This window comes from Aquarana catesbeiana, linkage group LG06 (assembly GCF_042186555.1).
Source record: "Aquarana catesbeiana isolate 2022-GZ linkage group LG06, ASM4218655v1, whole genome shotgun sequence".
Taxonomy (NCBI): domain Eukaryota; kingdom Metazoa; phylum Chordata; class Amphibia; order Anura; family Ranidae; genus Aquarana; species Aquarana catesbeiana.
Genome location: NC_133329.1, coordinates 282,519,819 through 282,538,600, shown reverse-complemented (window position 1 = coordinate 282,538,600; position 18,782 = coordinate 282,519,819). Strand labels below are relative to the sequence as shown.

The 18,782-nt window shown below is 40.0% G+C and overlaps 1 protein-coding gene across 1 annotated transcript in view; it reads right to left on the bottom strand.

Annotated features, from left to right (window-relative positions):
* Window positions 1–18,782, bottom strand: part of LOC141146804 (carboxypeptidase O-like) — a 140,000-nt gene that overhangs the window by 65,390 nt on the left and 55,828 nt on the right. The window contains exon 4 of the mRNA XM_073633412.1: window positions 17,005–17,119. Coding sequence (XP_073489513.1) covers window positions 17,005–17,119 — 115 coding nt within the window. The remainder of the gene's footprint in view (window positions 1–17,004; window positions 17,120–18,782) is intronic.

Genomic DNA, 18,782 nt, shown 5'->3' with positions numbered 1-18,782 from the left:
GGGTAGAGTATAACCCTGCTTAGAAGCAGCCTAAAGTGTATTTAGCCATGTTTTCTTTTTTGTTCTCAGTAGAGTATTGAAAGAACTCCAAAAATGTACAGTTGTCACCAGAACAAGAGATGAGGGAAAGTATTTCAACAAGGACACCTGTTCTGGTGACAACTGTCTAACAGTGAAATTTTTCTCCTTTCCCTTAGGGACACCGACAGCAAAAATAGATTAATAGATGATTCTTCCCTACTTTATCCAAACCTGAAAAAAAAAATTGGCTATACATATACTTTGACCACTATACTGACTCTACTATACGTATAAAGTAGTTCTCCATATCATCAAGATCTAAGAAGCCCTTCGAATCCCCAAGCGTCATTCCCAACCCATGCCTCCCTGGGTTTTTAGCAATCTCTGTCTTTCCGTCTTTTGGTTATACATAGTTCATGAGAAGTTACCAAACTATATTCTATCAAAGCAGATCTATTCAACTTGCTATAAACATATCAATTGTGCATCATTGTATGGAAAGTTGATTAGAATTTGTTTAATATTTTCTTTTGACTCGGTACACATACAGTGCATCCAAAAGTATTCACTTTTTCCACATTTTGTTATGTTACAGCCTTATTTCGAAATGGATTAAATTCATTATTTTCCTCAAAATTCTACATACAACACCCCATAATGACAACATGAAAGAAAATTGTTTGAAAACTTTGCAAATGTATTAAAAACAAAAACAAAAAAATCACATGTACATAAGTACTCTCAGCCTATGCTCAATACTTTGTTGAAGCACCTTTGGCACCAATTACAGCCTCAAGTCTCTTTGAGTATGATGCCACAAGCTTGGCATACCTATTTGTGGGCAGTTTCTCCCATTCTTCTTTGCAGGACCTCTCAAGCTCCATAAGGTTGGATGGGGATCGTCGGTGCACAGCCATTTTCAGATCTCTCCAGAGATTTTCGATCAGGTTCAAGTCTGGGCTCTGGATAGGCTACTCAAGGATATTCACAGAGTTATCCCATAGTGACTCCTTTGTTATCCTGGCTGTGTGCTTGGGGTCATTGTACTTTTGGAAGATAAACCTTTGCCCCAGTCTGAGGTCCAGAGCACTCTGGAGCAGGCTTTCATCAAGGATGTCTCTGTACATTGCTGCATTCATCTTTCCCTCGATCCTGACTGGTCTCCCAGTTCCTGCTGCTGAAAAACATCCCCATAGCCTGATGCTGCCACCACCATGCTTCAATGTAGAGATAGTATTGTCCAGGTGATGATCGGTGCCTAGTTTACTCCAAACATGACACTTGGCATTTAGGCTAAAGAGTTCAATCTTTGTTTCATCAGACCAGAGAATTTCGTTTCCCATGGTCTGAGAGACCTTCAGGTGCCTTTTGGCAAACTCCAGGTGGACTGTCATGTGCCTTTTACTGAGCAGTGGCTTCCTTCTGGCCACTCTACAATACAGGACTGATTGGTGGAGTGCTGCAGAGATAGTTGTTTTTCTGGAAGGTTCTCCTCTCTCTACATAGAAACACTGGAGCTCTGTCAGAGTGACCATCGGATTCTTGGTCACCTCCCTGATTAAGGCCCTTCTCCCCCCCAATCGCTCAGTTTGGCTGGGCGTCCCGCTCTAGGAAGAGTCCTGGTGTTTCCAAACTTCTTCCATTTACGGATGATGGAGACCACTGTGCTCACTGGGACCTTCAATGCTGCAGAAATTTTTGTGTACCCTTCCCAGATCTGTGCCTCAATACAATCCTGTCTCGGAGGTCTACAGACAATTCCTTGTACTTCATGGCTTGGTTTGTGCTCTGACATGCACTGTTAACTGCGGGACCTGTCTAGGTGTGTGCCTTTCCAAATCATGTCAAATCAACTGAATTTACCACAGGGGGACTCAAATCAAGTTATGGAAACATCTCAAGGATGGATCAGTGGAAACATGATGCACCTGAACTGATGCACATAAGCTGTACTTATGTACATGTGATTTTTTCATTTTTTATTTTTGTAAATTTGCAAAGATGTCAAACAAAATTCTATTGTGTGTAGAATTTTGAGGAAAATAATTAATATAATCCATTTTGGAATAAGGCTGTAACATAAAATGTGGAAAAAGTGAAGCGATGTGAATACTTTCCGGATGCACTGCATTTATACTTTTTTACTTTGATCCAAATTACTATTAGCGTTACAATGGCAATTAGACAATTATTTTTACAGACTCTTCACTGGATTGATTTTTTTCTGTGTGCTAAAAAATATTGAATAGGACAAAAAATAATGATTACACCACATATTTTATAGGCTGAATATCTTTTTTTCACGTTATGAAGTGAGTTGACAATTGGATGGCATATCCTGGTTCATGTTTTTAAAGCCATTTCCACGTCTGAATAAATGTGGATTCTTGGCACTTTGATGGCAATTTTTCTTTTATCATGTGCAATATACATCTGATGTAAGACTATGCTCCTCCATGGATATTGTTTATTGATAACCAATCCCTAAATGCTGTGGGGTTGTTTTTTATCTGTGTGGCCACTAGTGCTGCCACAGCTGCTCAGGGCTCTCTATGACATTTATACATATGACATCTTAACCCACATTATTATATGGATCTATTGCTTCAGCGCTTGGTGCTTTAAAGGCTAAATTCACCTTTTTTTTTAAATTCCAGCTCCCCTATGTACCAATATAGCATTCATGTACTTTTTTGCAAAAATACCAAAGCTTTCAATAAAATTTACAGACACGTATCTTACTGGCCTCCATCCATGATTCCAAACGTATCTATTGCTTCTTACAGACTATAGGTTATGACACAGGAAGGAGTTGACCAGCTGACCTCATTAGCACACACCCTGCATCATCTACCCTCCCACTCCCGCCTGCACATTTTTTAAATGAAGTGCAATCAATCAGTGATCACCCTTCTCACTAAATACACAATATACAATCATATTGCATAGTGTATGGCCATCTTTATACAAGTACATAGGAGGGAGTATACAGAAACACTCAGCTGTCAAACCCCATTCACATCTCTGCATAGTGGGAACTCACATTCCCACATGCGTTTTTATTTTTTTAGCTAGGGGGGAGGCATTTTGGAGCATTTTCACTCATCACACATAGTGTAGCCTATACACCTGAATGGGCTGCCCTACACACAGCAATCGCCCCACAGAAGCTTCAGAACTTTTTATTCGAGCGGAGCTTGGTGCGTTTTTTACTGAGATTTTTGGTGCAGCGCATTTATGAAATGCAAGGAAATGCACAGATTTGAATGGAGCCCTTATTGTTCTTGTGTTAACGCACCAATTTCCCTTTCAGGACCCATTCACATCTAGCATAGTGGGAGCGAATGTTTTGTGGCTCATTTTTCCTGTGACACGCATAGGGCAGCCTGGTAATTTCAATGGGCTGCACTACATGTGGTTAATGGGACATTTTAGCATTTTGTGGGTTGCGTGTTTTTATCTGCAGCATTTGCCACTCGTTTTTTCACATGGCAAAATGTGTGTTTGCTTTTGTGTTTGGTATGTTGTTAACAATTAATGTCACTGAAAGCGCAACTAGTAATTTTAGGTGTATAAAGGTGGCCATACACTCTACAATCTGATTGTACAATCTCCTTCAGATCTGCCATCAATTATGTAGTGCAAGGGCCTGCCTAATTCTGGTGAAAGGGGAAAGAGAGGGTAGAAAGTGGGGAAGGAGTTTGGTGACCAAAGACGATATCAATACATTTCTTGACATACACTGTTCATGAGTTAAATACGTCTGCAAAGAGACACAAAATTTAAAAAGAGGTCAAACAGTATAAAGCAGGGGTAGTGTTCCTACAGGAGACGCATATCTCCCAGGAAACAAATGTAAAGCTGTATTCAAAAGAATACCTAATATGGTACTATGGGGATTCTACAACAAGAAGGGCAAAGGGGTAACTATTGGGGTGGCCAGAGGGTTGCGGTTCATACTGGAGGAAAGGATGACGGATCCTGAAGGTCGGTACCTCTTCCTAAAGGGAAGATTATGCAAAATGGATTGTACTTTGGCAAACATCTATTGCCCCAATAAGAATCCAACTAACTATTTGAAGGAGGTCATGGGGAAGGTAATGGACTTTAAAAATGGAAGTGTGGAGGGGGCATGGCCGGCTGCAGAGAGAGATGGAAGTGTGAGAGCTGAGCCCCTCTTCTCACAGACAGACAGCAGCACACAGCAACTTTCCAGAGGGGGTTTTCACCTCAAAAATGGAACGATCTGCACATCATAGCATCGGTGACCATGGCTAGGAAAAGAAAAGAACTCAGGAAGCCCCAGAAACTGACAGATTTTGTTACATGGCAGACATATGGAGGTAGGCAAGATGGCGCCGGCCGAACATCCACCCCGGCCTGTAACACACACTCCACCCCAGCTAACTCTGGATCTATCAGCAAAAATAGTGGGTCCCCAGGCAGCCAGTAATCCTACCCTAATACCCCTCAGTCTGCAAGCCCAGCTAAAGCCAAATTCTGGATGGATGGCTCTGGATGCAGCCCCACAGCTAGTCCCTGCACTGATTCTGGGGAGGACAATCGAGAGCTGCCTGACAGCATTGAGGTGTTCCCAATGAATAATCATCCGGTTATGGACACAGTACTAAAGGACATGTTACTGTCCCTACAGAGCTCAATCCAAACTGACATGATGTCCTGCATGCAAAAGTTCAATAAGGGGATACAGGCTGTAGAATCCAGAGTGGGGCACATTGAAAACAAGATGGGGGAGTTTGCAGCCACTGTAAACGATTTAGTAGATGCCCATGATGAAAAAGAGGAGGTAATAGAAGGGCTCAAATCTAAAATGGCTGACACGGAGGACAGAAATAGTAGGAATAACTTAAAAATCAGAGGGATCACAGAGTCTATACAGCAAGGAGACCTGCATGAGTACACCACTACTCTGTTTAAAGAAATCCTTCCTGAACTCACGGATCTAGATGTGATCATAGACAGGATCCATCGCCTGCCTAAACCTTCATACCTCCCCAACCAGATCCCTAGGGAAGTAATACTACGGTTACATTTTTACCACGCAAAAGAAAAGATGAATGTCTGTAATGTGCACCAAGGAGCATATTCCCTCACAGTATCAAAGTCTGCAATTTTTTGCAGATTTATCGCAATACACCCTCCAGAAAAGAAGGAGCCTCATCACAATCACCAAAGCCCTCAGGAATCATAAGATCAACTATGGGGCTTTCCCACAAATTACCAAAGAGGGCCATACCTTCACCATAGACTCACTGGAAAAAGGTCTATCTCTGCTCAAAGAATGGCAGATACTTCCAGAGCCTGTCAGCAGACCTGACTCCCCTAGGAGTATTCCTCATGCGGATCCTGAATGGCAAAAGGTCACGGCTAAGAATGCTAAAAGACACTGACCACCTGGAAAGCAAACAAGTATTCACTTCAGTTCTATGGGGAGAGTAGCCTCTCTTGGCTCACAAACTCACCCCCTTGAAACCACTTGAGCAGCAAAATGCTGCATTCGGGTATGAAATACCCATGCTTGGATCACAATGTTCACTTGAAAAGCTTTAAAATGCTATTCAAAGTTCAAGTTTTTATGTTCATGGTCAGTTTAGTTTTTCTTCTTACTATATTTTTCCAACACAATCAGAACTTACAGATTCCTTTACAGCTCTCAGACGGAGCCACTACTGTTTCTCCCAGATCAACACCTCCAAAGAGACCTCGCCAGCATAGCCAGGCTGATAATAGAACTAGAAAGATGCCTGCACTTCAAAATGTGAGTGCAACACTTCTCTGGTCCGCACTAGCACTTAGCAAAACAACCTATACCGGTTTTGACCATTTGAGGGAGCTCTCCACTAACAAAAGAACTTATATGTACACAGAATGTCAAACAACTAAACCTTCTTTGTCCACATGGGGGTGACATTTCTTTCTATAAATACCAAAGGACTTAATCACCCTGTCAAGCGTAAGTCATTATGGAAGGAAGCCCAACAATTCAAAAGCGATATCCTATGTGCACAGGAAACGCACTTCAATAGTTCACCCCCCCAAAAAATGCACAAATAAGCAGTTCCCCCATATTTTTACTGCAAACGCAGACTCAAAAAAAAGAGGAGTCCTTATTGCAATAAGGGAGACTGTTTCATTCCATCAACATGAAGTGATTGCAGACCACAAGGACGATTCATAATACTAATTTGCGATATTAACTCCTCAACGTACACTATTGTGAATCTTTACGCCCCGAACTCTAACCAAATACGCTTTATTAACAAAATCTTTCAAAAGATACGGGCCCACCAAAAAGGAGCTCTGGAATAGGTGTGCACAGCCTATTGCATTAGGGTGGGCACCTCAAAGCTCAAACATATTTGTTTGTGTGTGCATGTCTATATATACGGATGGTGTCAGCAGAGCAATGGAGGGTGTCAGTAGGACAGAGACTGGTGTCAGTAGGGAAGTGGATGGTGTCAGAAAGTTTTTTACTTTTATTTTTTTTTACACATTTTTTAGGAGCCACAGGGTGATTAGGGTGTGCCCAGGCACACCCGGCACACCCGGCACACCCTGTGCGCACGCCTATGAGCTCTGGGGATATGTGGGGACTTCAACCTTATCCCAGACTTACACCTCCACCCCCACCATAACAACCCAAATGCATCAAAATACTATACATCAGCAAGACTTATTCGATGCCTGGAGATGCCTTCATGCAGGGGAAAAAGACTTCACCTTTTTTTCTTCACCACACAGGTCATACTCACGAATTGATCTCTTCCAGTAGATCAATGGACCTTGACCAGAGCTGTAGCAGCATCCATAAATTATATAACGTGGTCAGACCAGCAGCCTGTAGTGCTGACAATAAGTGACTCATTCTCCTCGAACCCTGTTCCAATCTGGAGAGCTAACCTGCTTCTTTTACAGGAAAAGCCTACCAAAACTATACTGGAACAACATTTATTGCAATATTTTAGCGAAAACGTAGATTCTGTGGATGATAAGTTTACACTGTGGAATGCCCATAAGGCATTCATGAGGGGTATTTTTATTAAACTGGGGGCAAGGAGGAAGAGGCAGCACCAACAACAATTACAGGATCTCACAAACAAAATTCACAACTTAGAAATCAGTAATAAACAAAAACCCACACCCTCAATCTCTAAACAATTATCCCAACTTCGATATGATCTTCGAATACTATTATTAGTAAATTTCGAAAAGTCTACTAGGCGTCTAAACATGAATTATTATGTAAATGGTAACAGGGCGGGGAAACTCCTAGCACAATGCTTACGGGGCTGCAGGTACAAAACCAAGATACCGTACATGTTATCTCATCACTCACAAAACATAGCCGACACATTTAGCCATTATTATGGATCTCTGTATAACTTGACAGACAATCCACATACCATTCAACCAACCCCCAAGGCAATAAATGGCTTTCTGAAGAAAGTTTCTCTTCCCCAACTAACCCCAACACAACTAATGCACCTTAACTCTCCCTTCACAATTCAGGAAGGTTAGCCATTATTATGGATCTCTGTACAACTTGACAGACAATCCACATACCATTCAACCAACCCCCGAGGCAATACATGGCTTTCTGAAGAAAGTGTCTCTTCCCCAACTAACCCCAACACAACTAATGCACCTTAACTCTCCCTTCACAATCCAGGAAGTGTCTCAAGCTATTGATACGCTACCACTAAAGTCCCCAGGTCCTGATGGATATGGAGAATACTATAAAATATTCAAGTACATCCTCTCACCCCACCTAACCACTATTTTCAACGCTGCAGCTGCTTCTTCCTCCTTCCCATCAGAAATGTTGAAAGCACTTGTAATCACCCTGCCCAAGCCAGGGAAGGAACCATCTCTTCCACAGAATTTCAGGCCGATATCATTACTTAATAACAACCTGAAACTATATGCCAAACTGATTGCACTAAGGCTAATAGATATACTTCCACAGCTTATACATATGGACCAATCCGGATTTACAAAAGGACGTCAAACTTCTGACGCCACCAGGCGCCTAATTAATATAATCCACCAAGCAAATCTGAAGGGAACGCCTTCTCTGCTCCTAGCTTTGGATGCAGAGAAGGTGTTCGATCGGATACATTGGGGATACCTTGCTAAGGTATTGGAGAAGTTTGGATTCAGTGGCACTATATTTTCTGCAGTTATGGCATTATGCTCTAAGCCCTCTGCCCAGGTTTACACCTCAGGGGTACTTTCCACTCCATTTAATATCACAAATGGAACTCGCCAGGGGTGCCCACTTTCACCATTAATATTCAACCTTCTCATGGAACCTCTGGCGAGTTACATACGCAACCACCCTCCAATTACAGGACATAGGTTTAGCAACTCAACACACACCATTAGTCTATTCACTGACAATGTTATACTCATGATCATAGACATGGAGACCTCATTAGCCTCGATACATCAAACACTCAAAATGTTCAATGGTATATCTTATTACAAAGTAAACGACACTAAGTCATACATCCTTGGCATCAATATACCTCCTAAAACTAGGCGCAAAATGGAAAAGTTATATCCATACACGTGGAACACCACTGGTATAAATTACTTAGGCATCACCTTAACACCCAAGACGGCAGAATTGTTCAAAGCAAATTACTCCACATTCATAGACAAACTACACTCCAGACTTCAAGATCTAGCAAAAACGGGAGACTAGCAGCCTTTAAAATGGTACTGCTACCACAATTTCTATATTTATTTAGGACCATCCCTATTCCAGGACCTAATACCTTCTTTATTAAAGCCAATCCATGATCAACCAATACTTTTGGCAAGGGAGGAGGGCGATATGTGCATTCTCCAAACTAATCAACACTAAGAAGGCAGGAGGAGTGGGCTTAGTAGTACTCAAAGATTACTACACTGCCTCAATATTGGCACAAATCAAAACATGGTTCCCCCAAAGCCCCAATACTAGATGGAAAGAACTGGAAAATATACAACTTAAAGGAGGCGATCTATATCACTTTCTTCTTACCAGCCAACAATACACCCCTAGATACACATCACTTTCTCCCACCATCACAGCATCACTTCATGCATTGAGAGCCTTGTTAAACACTCCCTCTCAGGACTCTATTACCTCCACGCTATCAATGCCTACCTATAGCTTAGCACATATCATCCCTGACTTAAACGTCTCAAGCTGGGTGGAGAAGGGGATAGAAATAATTGAAGATATAATGATTGGTCCGACTCCTAAAACCTTCAGGGCTATACAAATAGAATACAACCAAGCTACCTCAGAATATTACACATACCATAGGAGGAGGGAGGAGGGCGATATGTGCATTCTCCAAACTAATCAACACTAAGAAGGCAGGAGGAGTGGGCTTAGTAGTACTCAAAGATTACTACACTGCCTCAATATTGGCACAAATCAAAACATGGTTCCCCCAAAGCCCCAATACTAGATGGAAAGAACTGGAAAATATACAACTTAAAGGAGGCGATCTATATCACTTTCTTCTTACCAGCCAACAATACACCCCTAGATACACATCACTTTCTCCCACCATCACAGCATCACTTCATGCATTGAGAGCCTTGTTAAACACTCCCTCTCAGGACTCTATTACCTCCACGCTATCAATGCCTACCTATAGCTTAGCACATATCATCCCTGACTTAAACGTCTCAAGCTGGGTGGAGAAGGGGATAGAAATAATTGAAGATATAATGATTGGTCCGACTCCTAAAACCTTCAGGGCTATACAAATAGAATACAACCAAGCTACCTCAGAATATTACACATACCATAGGATAAAACATCTACTACGCTCCAACTTGGAAACAACTATTGAGATGCCATGGAGGGTACTCCAATACTACACAATCCCTACCACCAAGATTAAAGGTATATTGTTGTTCTATAATATACTGAAGAATAAGGATATACTTTTGAAAACGACTCAAATGACTGCCTGGGAGAAGGACTTAGATACCTCTTACTCCCTGGAACAATGGCGAAAGGCACCACACATCACTTACGATGTGACAAAGAGTGTAAATCTATGGGAATTATCTCAGAAAATCCTCTTCAGATGGTATCTGACACCCTATAGGATAGCTAACTTCTCCCCACAAAGTTCAAATACCTTTTGGAGAAACTGTGGTGCTGTGGGAACATTGTACCATATACTCTGGTCTTGCCCTAATATAACCCCCTTTTGGAAGGGAGTTTATGGTACAATTTCACAAGTACTGAATATTAAAGTACCCGTGTCACCAGAAAATGCAATTTTTATCCTTGGACATAGAGTTAATTCCACCAGAGTACAGGACCATAGCAGTACACATTCTTTTGAGTGCACGACTAACAATAATGCACCATTGGAGAGATCAACTAACCCTGTCTCTTCATGAAGTAATAACTACGACTAACACTCATGCAGCGTATGAGATGTTATATGCATCAAACCAAAACTATCATAGTAAAGCCCAAAAAATATGGGAAAAATGGGTAGATTGGTACACAATAAAACATAAAACCTAAAAGTATCACTTATAAACCATATCCAAAGAGAAATAACAATCTGACTGTATTTTTTCCTAATTTTATTTTATATTATTGTATCCTTTTATATATTTTTTTTCTTTTTTGAACATCACTTCTTTTCATATATTACTTAGACTAGCACTAGACATTATTTAACAATGAAAAACAGTGCAATAACCCCCAAAAGAGGGATGGGGGACGCCGCTCACCTCCTGAGCGCAGCGAATTCCCAAATGGGGTGCCTGGGCAGGGGGGCAGCGTTCCTCGCTCTTGATCCAGCAAGTTATATATTATATATCACACTTTTTACCTTGGTTAACATGTCTATTGTATACAGACTTTGTTATGGAATAATCCTCAAGACTGTGTCATAAACTGAAGAAATGCATGTCTAAGCGAATATTTTTCTACATGTTTTTTCGCTTATGTTCTGTGAAATATTCAATAAAAACTTATTGATTTAAAAAAAAAGGGAAGTGTGATTATAACAGGAGACTTCAATTTCTGTATGGAGCCAAGAATGGATAGTATGTCACTGGCACAGGGGACTAGGAATGTACAGCTGAAGATGATAAAAAAGAAATTATATCAATGTCAAATGCTGGATGTATGGAGAGTACAGCATCCTAAGATATAGGACTAAACATTATATTCCCCTGTGCATGGGTCGTACTCCAGGATTGACTACATAATGGCCGAACATAGGTTATTAGACTTGGTGATTGAAACGAATATTGAAATAACAACATTGTCAGACCATTCCCCAGTTACTATGAAAATGAAGATACCAGGAGCTCAAAAAGGCCAAATTAAAGAAGATATAAGGCCTACATTAGGGGCATCCTGCAATAGGTGCTAGGAAAAAAAGGAAAGAATAAAAAATATGGAAATATTAATAAAAGAAATCCATGAATTAGAACAAGGACATAAAAAAGGGAGATGTTGAGCTGTATCAGGCATTAGTAATAAAAAGGGGTGAACTAAAGGAAGTAATGGAACAGGAGACGAGAAAGGTCCTTAATAGAATTATAAAAGAAATATATCAGTAGGGAAATAAAGCTGGAAAATACTTAGCAAGAATGTTGAAGAAGAAAAAAATGAATTGCATAGAAAAAATACAAAATTGTACTGGAAAGATGGTATATTCAACAACAAAAATAGCGAAAGAACTTTTATGGGGCACTATATTCGGTAAAACAAAAGAAACAACAGGAAATTGAAAGAATAGAAAAGATAAAAGAGTTTTTAAAAAGAACTAGATTACCCCAAGTATTAGAAAATAAGCTACCTGCCTTAGAAAAACTCATAACAGAAGAAGAGATTAATATAGCTTTAAAAAACTCAGCATCGGGAAAAAGCCCAGGCCCGGACGGGTTTACGACCTGTTATTTTAAAAAGTTTAAAGAAATGTTTTCACTAAAATTATGTTCATACATGAACAGACTTGGAACAAACTATGAGATGAGAAGAGAAGCCTTGTTGGCCTCGATTACAATTATTCCAAAGGAGGGAAAAGATAGTACTTTATGCTCAAACTACAGACCAATATCCCTGTTAAACGTAGATACAAAATTATTTGCAAAAGTGTTAGCTATTAGGATGAAAGACCTGATGACCGATTTGGTGCATGTGGACCAAGTGGGTTTCATACAAGGAAGAGACAATGGAGTGAGAACATTGCTTTTGCTTAAGAAAATTAGAGAAACTCCCCAGTCCTAATCCTGTCGATAGGCGCTGAAAAAGCATTTTTGGATTTATGATGAACACCCTGGAAGCCATGGAAATAGGTCCAAGGATGATCCAATGGATCAAAGTATTATATAATCATCCCACAGCAACTGTAAGATTAACAGGGTTTCATCTCCTTCCTTCAAAATGTTTAACGAAACGAGACAGGGTGCCCACCACTATTTGTGCTGTCACTAGAACCCCTCCTGGCAATGATTCAAAATAATCCAGATATAGGAAGGGTTAAGATAGGAGATGAGGAGCATAAAATAGCGGCTTATGCAGATGATGTGGTGTTCTACATTTCTAATCCAAGGATTACAATGCCTAACTTAATGAGGATACTAAAATATTATGGAGAATTATCAAACCTAAAAATGAATCCCTCTAAATCAGAGATTCTAAATATAAATATAAGTAAACAGGAAAAACAGAGTTTACAACATGAATTCCAATTTACATGGAGGAAAACAGAATTAAAATACTTAGGAATAAGATTAACACCATCTCTAGGGAAAATATATCAAGTAAATTATATTCTACTACTACTAAATAAGATAAAAATGGAACTTAAAAAAATATCAATAAGGTCCCTCTCATGGATAGGACGAATAAATATTATAAAGATGGTAATAGTACCGAAAGTCATGTACAAATTTCAAATGTTACCCATCTCTCTTCCTTAGACATATTTTAAAGTGTTAAAAACTGTAAAAACAAAGTTCATTTGGCAGACTAAGAAACTGAGAATTCAATTCTCGTTATTAAAGGGGTTGTAAACCCTTGTGTTTTTTCACCTTAATGCATCCTATGGCAGCGACCTGAGCCCTGGAACTTGACCCGGCGGCAACGCGCTGTCCCTCTGCCTGGGGTTCCTGGCTCTTGATTGGATAGATTGATAGCAGCGCAGCCATTGGCTTCCGCTGCTGTCAACCAAATTCAATGACGCGGGCGCCAGGGCGAGGGAGGGAGTCATACATGATAGACTTGGGAGCACGTTCGCAAGGTAACCCCCCCAGGAGAGAGCTTCTCCTAGGGGGTTTTCTGATGTGGGGAGGAGCCGCGAGAGCCGCCGGGGGACCAAAGAAGATGGTGTTTGGGGCCACTGTGTGCAAAACGAGCTGCTCAGTGGAGGTAAGTATGACATGTTTGTTATTTAAAAAAATAAAAAACGAACCCTTACAATCACTTTAAGAAAAGATAAAATGCAAGGAGGATTAATGGTGCCAGATATAATGCACTGTTACTATAACGGGTAATAGAGTGGGCAAAAGAGAAAAATAAAAAATATGGGTAAAATTGGAGAACACAATGAGTAATGCACGGCTGGGTTGGATTATATAGATTCCACCACAATTTAGAGCACTAGGAGAGAATATACATGCAATGACACGAAACATATTTAGAATATGGGATGTAACACACAAACAAGGTAAATGGAAATATAACTCACCATTAATTCCACTGAAGGAAACTAATTATTTTACAGCGGGAAAAGGGAAATTATTTGGGGACTGGATAAAAGATGAAAACGCACAATTAAAGGACATAATAGAAAAGGGGAAAATATACACATTGCAAGAATTAAGGCACAAATCAGATTTGATGGTGATTAACGAATGGTGGTATCTCCAGTTGAAGCACTTTGTTACCACTTTACCACAGCCAATATGATCAGGGGAAGATCTAATGCCTCTGGAGCGGCTGTGTATAGCAACAAACACAAGAAATTGTATATCCCAGGTCTATAAAATTTTAAGGGGCTGGAGGTTCCGCCATATATAAAAGAATGGGAAAAATAATTGGGAACATGAGGGAATAAACAAAATATAGGAAAGATTTTGAGATTGGTACATACCCTGTTTCCCCGAAAATAAGACCTAGCCTGATTGTCAGTGATGGCTGCAATATAAACCCTACCCCACAAATAAGCCCTACCCTGTTTCCCCAAAAATAAGCCCTAGCCTGAAAATAAGACCTACAAGGACTTTAACTAGGGCTTATTTGGGGGGTAGGGCTTATATTGCAGCCATCACTGACAATCACGCTAGGTCTTATTTTTGGGGAAACAGGGTAGTTCTGTGGTAGAGACTAACACAGTTGAAATGAACTATAAATGTCTGACAAGATGGTACATAACACTAGATAAAGCATGCAAATTTCAAACAGGGAAATCATCACATTGTTGGCAAGGTGTAAATGTAGTGGGAACTATGGTCCACATTTGGTGAGATTGCCCTACAAAAACTATTGGAATGGGATCTTACAATTAATAGAAGAGATTACTAATAGAGAAATATCAGAAGAACCTTAGATGTGCTTATTCCATGGGGCAGAAGGCTCAATAAAACAATATAAAGATTTAGTGATACCTCATATGATGAACGCAGCCAAAAGCTTGATATCAAGACATTGGCAAGAAATAGAAAGCCCTACAATAAGGGATTGGGTTAAAAGGGTAGAAGAGACATGCAACAAAGAATATTTGCAATATAGTGGGGAGGAGGAAATTGACGGATTTGCAAATAAATGGAAAGATTGGAAGACGTTTAAGCAAACGAGGAGATATGTGGAAGTAGGGGGAGGATAGGAGAGGGAGAAACGGGAGAGTAGGGGGAAAATAGATAAAGGATAAAGTGAGAGGATGGGTTGGGATGGGGATAGGTTTTAGGGGAGGGGGGGTAGGAAGGAATTAAATGTACTTATTATTGTAATAATTTCTGAATTTTGGAAAAAAAAATTGAATTTTGATATAATGAAAAAAAATAATAAAAAATAAAAATAAATGGCCTGGGATATATGTGGCTTATGGGACATGGCGTTTTGTGGGTTGCGTGTTTTTTACAGTGCGTTTTTGTTTTTTTCACATGCCAAAATGTGTGTTTGCTTCTGTGTTTGGTGTGTTGTTAACAATTAATGGCACTGAAAACGCAACTAGTAATTTTAGGTGTATAAAGGTGGCCATACACTATACAATCTGATTGTACAATCTCCTTTAGATCTGCCATCAGTTATGTAGTGCAAGGGCCTGCCTGATTGGATATAGAGTGATTGGCTAGATAGGTGTTTCCTTCTATTATATAAAATTGGTAAATCTAAAGGAGATTGTACAATCAGATTGTATAGTGTATGGCCACCTTCATACACCTAAAATTACTAGTTGCGCTTTCAGTGCCATTATTTGGTAATGGCACACCAAACACAGAAGCAAACACACATTTTGCCATGTAAAAAACGAGTGGCAAATGCTGCAAAACGCACAGTAAAAAACACACAACCCACAAAACGCCAACATGTCCCATAAGCCACATATAGCACAGCCCATTTAAATCAGCAGGCTGCCCTATGCGAGTCACAGGAAAAACGAACCACAAAACGTTCGCTCCCACTATGCTAGATGTGAATGGGGCCTGAAAGTGAAATTGGTGCAGTAACAAAAGAACAATGAGGCTCTACTCACATCTGTGCGTTTCCTTGCATATCAGAAATGCGATGCACCAAAAATCGCAGTACAAAACGCACCAAGCTCCACTCTAAAAAAAAGTTCTGAAGCTTCTTTGAGGCGATAGCTGCGTGTAGGGCATCCCATTCAGGTGGATGGGCTGCCCTATGTGTGATTAGTGAAAATGTTCCAAAACACCTTCCCACCTCTCAAAAAAACAAAAAAAAAAAACAAAAACAAATGCATGTTGGAATGCAAGTTCCCGCTATGCAGAGATGTGAACGGGGCTTGACAGCTGAGTGTTTCTGTCAACTTCCTCTTATGTACTTGTATAAAGATGGCCATACACTATGCAATCTGATTGTGTATTTAGTGAGAAGGCTGAGAGTGGGAGGGTAGGTAGGAGGGTGGATGATGCTGGGTGTGTGCTAATGAGATCAGCTGGTCAACTCCTTCTTGTGTCATAACCTATAGTCTGTAAGGATGTAAGACAGAAGCAATAGATACGTTTGGAATCATGGATGGAGGACAGTACGGTACGTGTCTGTAGATTTTATGGAAAGCTTTGACATTTTTGCAAAAAAAGTGCATGTATGCTATATTGGTGCACAACTAGCAAACAAATTTAAATGACAACCAATATATATTTAATAGATAACTAGAGTATTTAATAGATAACGTGTTTTGCTTTGCTATGCAAAAGATTGAATAATAAAAAAATATTCAGTATAACATGTAGGGGTTGATTTACTAAAGGCAAACAGACTGTGTACTTTGCAAGTGCAATTACACTCTGCAAGTGCAGTTGCTCCAGAGCTTAGTAATGACATAAAGCTTCACTTAACAAAGAATACCCAATCACATGCAAGGGGGAAAAAATGCATTTTTGCTAACACATAATTGGATTATGGAAGTCAGCAGGTCTTCCCATCATTCACTAAGCTCTGGAGCAACTGCACATGCAGAGTGGAACTGCACTTGTAAAATGCACAGTCTATTTGCCCTTGGTAATTGCACCCCGTATTCTACAATCCATCAAAACATGTTGAAGATTTTCCAGTCTTCTAGTCTTTGCATTCACTCGCTTCCCAAGGTGACCTTTAGAAAATTGAACAAAAATTGACATTTGAAATTTTGTGGATATGATCAAAATATATTGCAATAACTGGAATATTGCTCGATTGAATAAAAACGTTCCCAGGCTTTTTTTTTTTCTTTATATTTGTTGCAGTTCCTGACCTACCTGATCCATTGGATGATACAAAGCATAGTTGTAGGTTTCCAGAGATATCGCCCTTGTTCTGCTCCGACTTGCAAGGGAGTTATCTGTCAATTTCTGAACATCTTCAATCAGGATTCTGGATATTAAGCAGATAATACAGTTAACAATTTGTATACAATATATTTCAGATTCGTTGCAGTTGAGATCAGGTTAGAAGCCTCATATCATTACTGTTCTGTTGGATCTATAGAGTAATCAAGAAAGAAATTCTGGGCATGTATAAATGTATTCATTTACTGAGCATGGTAAGAACAAGAAAAAGCAGATTTGTCAGACATCACTCCTGGTCCAGTAAAATTAGTTAATAATGAGTTAATTTGATACTCATTTTTAGTTGTGTTCAACAGAATGCCATGAGCATGTGATAAAATGTTCTATGACATCGGTGTGTGCCCACTACCTTGAAAGGATATAAGAACCCTAAAAATTCAGCTCTCTTGTTTGGTCAGTTTTGGCCTGATAAATGTGTCATTAAAACCATTTTACTATATATATATACCATATGGCTATGATTAAGACTTATTGCTGAAACGCGTAAGCCACCGTACTTTGTACTCAATGTAATAAAGTGGCTTTTTCAGAAGGACGAGTTGCCGGCTCTTCACCTTATACCTACATGTATAATGTTAATTGTAGGGAAGGTAAAGGGTATCAGCTATGAATGAGTTCTGCTACTTGTTGCCTTATTTACATAGGCACTTCCCCGTTCTGCGGCTCCGTGACACGATCGCCAGGAGACCGGCGGACATCGAGTCTGCCGGTCCCACGGGCACGGTAGCCCTGGCAATTAAAGGGGACATACAGGTATGCCCATTTGCCCACCGCTGCCATTGTGCCGACGTATATCGGCGTGCAGCGGTCAGCAAGTGGTTAAAGTGTAATAGAAAAAGAACCATCCAGTGCTCAGTCCAAAGAACTTCTGGCAGGTAAAAGTTTCAATGATACAGCCCTCCTCAGACTGGGCAATCTTCAGGTAACTGTAAAAACATACACAAGAGGGTGCAAACGTGTGGTGCATTACCAAATTACCATCACCAAAACCATTTATTAAAACACACAACAGTGTTATATTCCCAAAAGTAAGATAAAATCAATAGCTCCGAGGAAGGGGGTCTGTCCCCCGAAATGCGTAAGCTTTTCCACCGTGTGGCATCGGATGAGATATCCGTCTCACCTGCTGGAGCTGTGCATTTGATAAGCTTGATTTTATCTTACTTTTGTGAGTATAACATTGTTGTGTGTTTTAAATAAATGGTTTTGGTGTAAATGCACTAGGCGTTTGCACCCTCTTATGTATGTTTTCTTAACCACTTAAGCCCCGGACCATTTTGCTGGCCAAAGACCAGAGCACTTTTTGCGATTCCGCACTGCGACGCTTTAACTGACAATTTCGCGGTCGTGCGATGTGGCTCCCAAACAAAATTGACATCCTTTTTTTCCCACAAATAGAGCTTTCTTTGGGTGGTATTTGATCACCCCTGCGGTTTTTATTTTTTGCGCTATAAACAAAAATAGAGTGACACTTTTGAAAAAAACTCATTTTTTTTACATTTTGCTATAATAAATATCCCCCAAAAATGTATAAAAAACATTTTTTTTCCTCAGTTTAGGCCGATACGTATTCTTTTACATATTTTTGGTAAAAAAAATCGCAATAAATGATTATTGATTGGTTTGCACAAAAGTTATAGCGTTTGCAAAATAGGGGATAGTTTTATGGCATTTTTATTAATAATTTT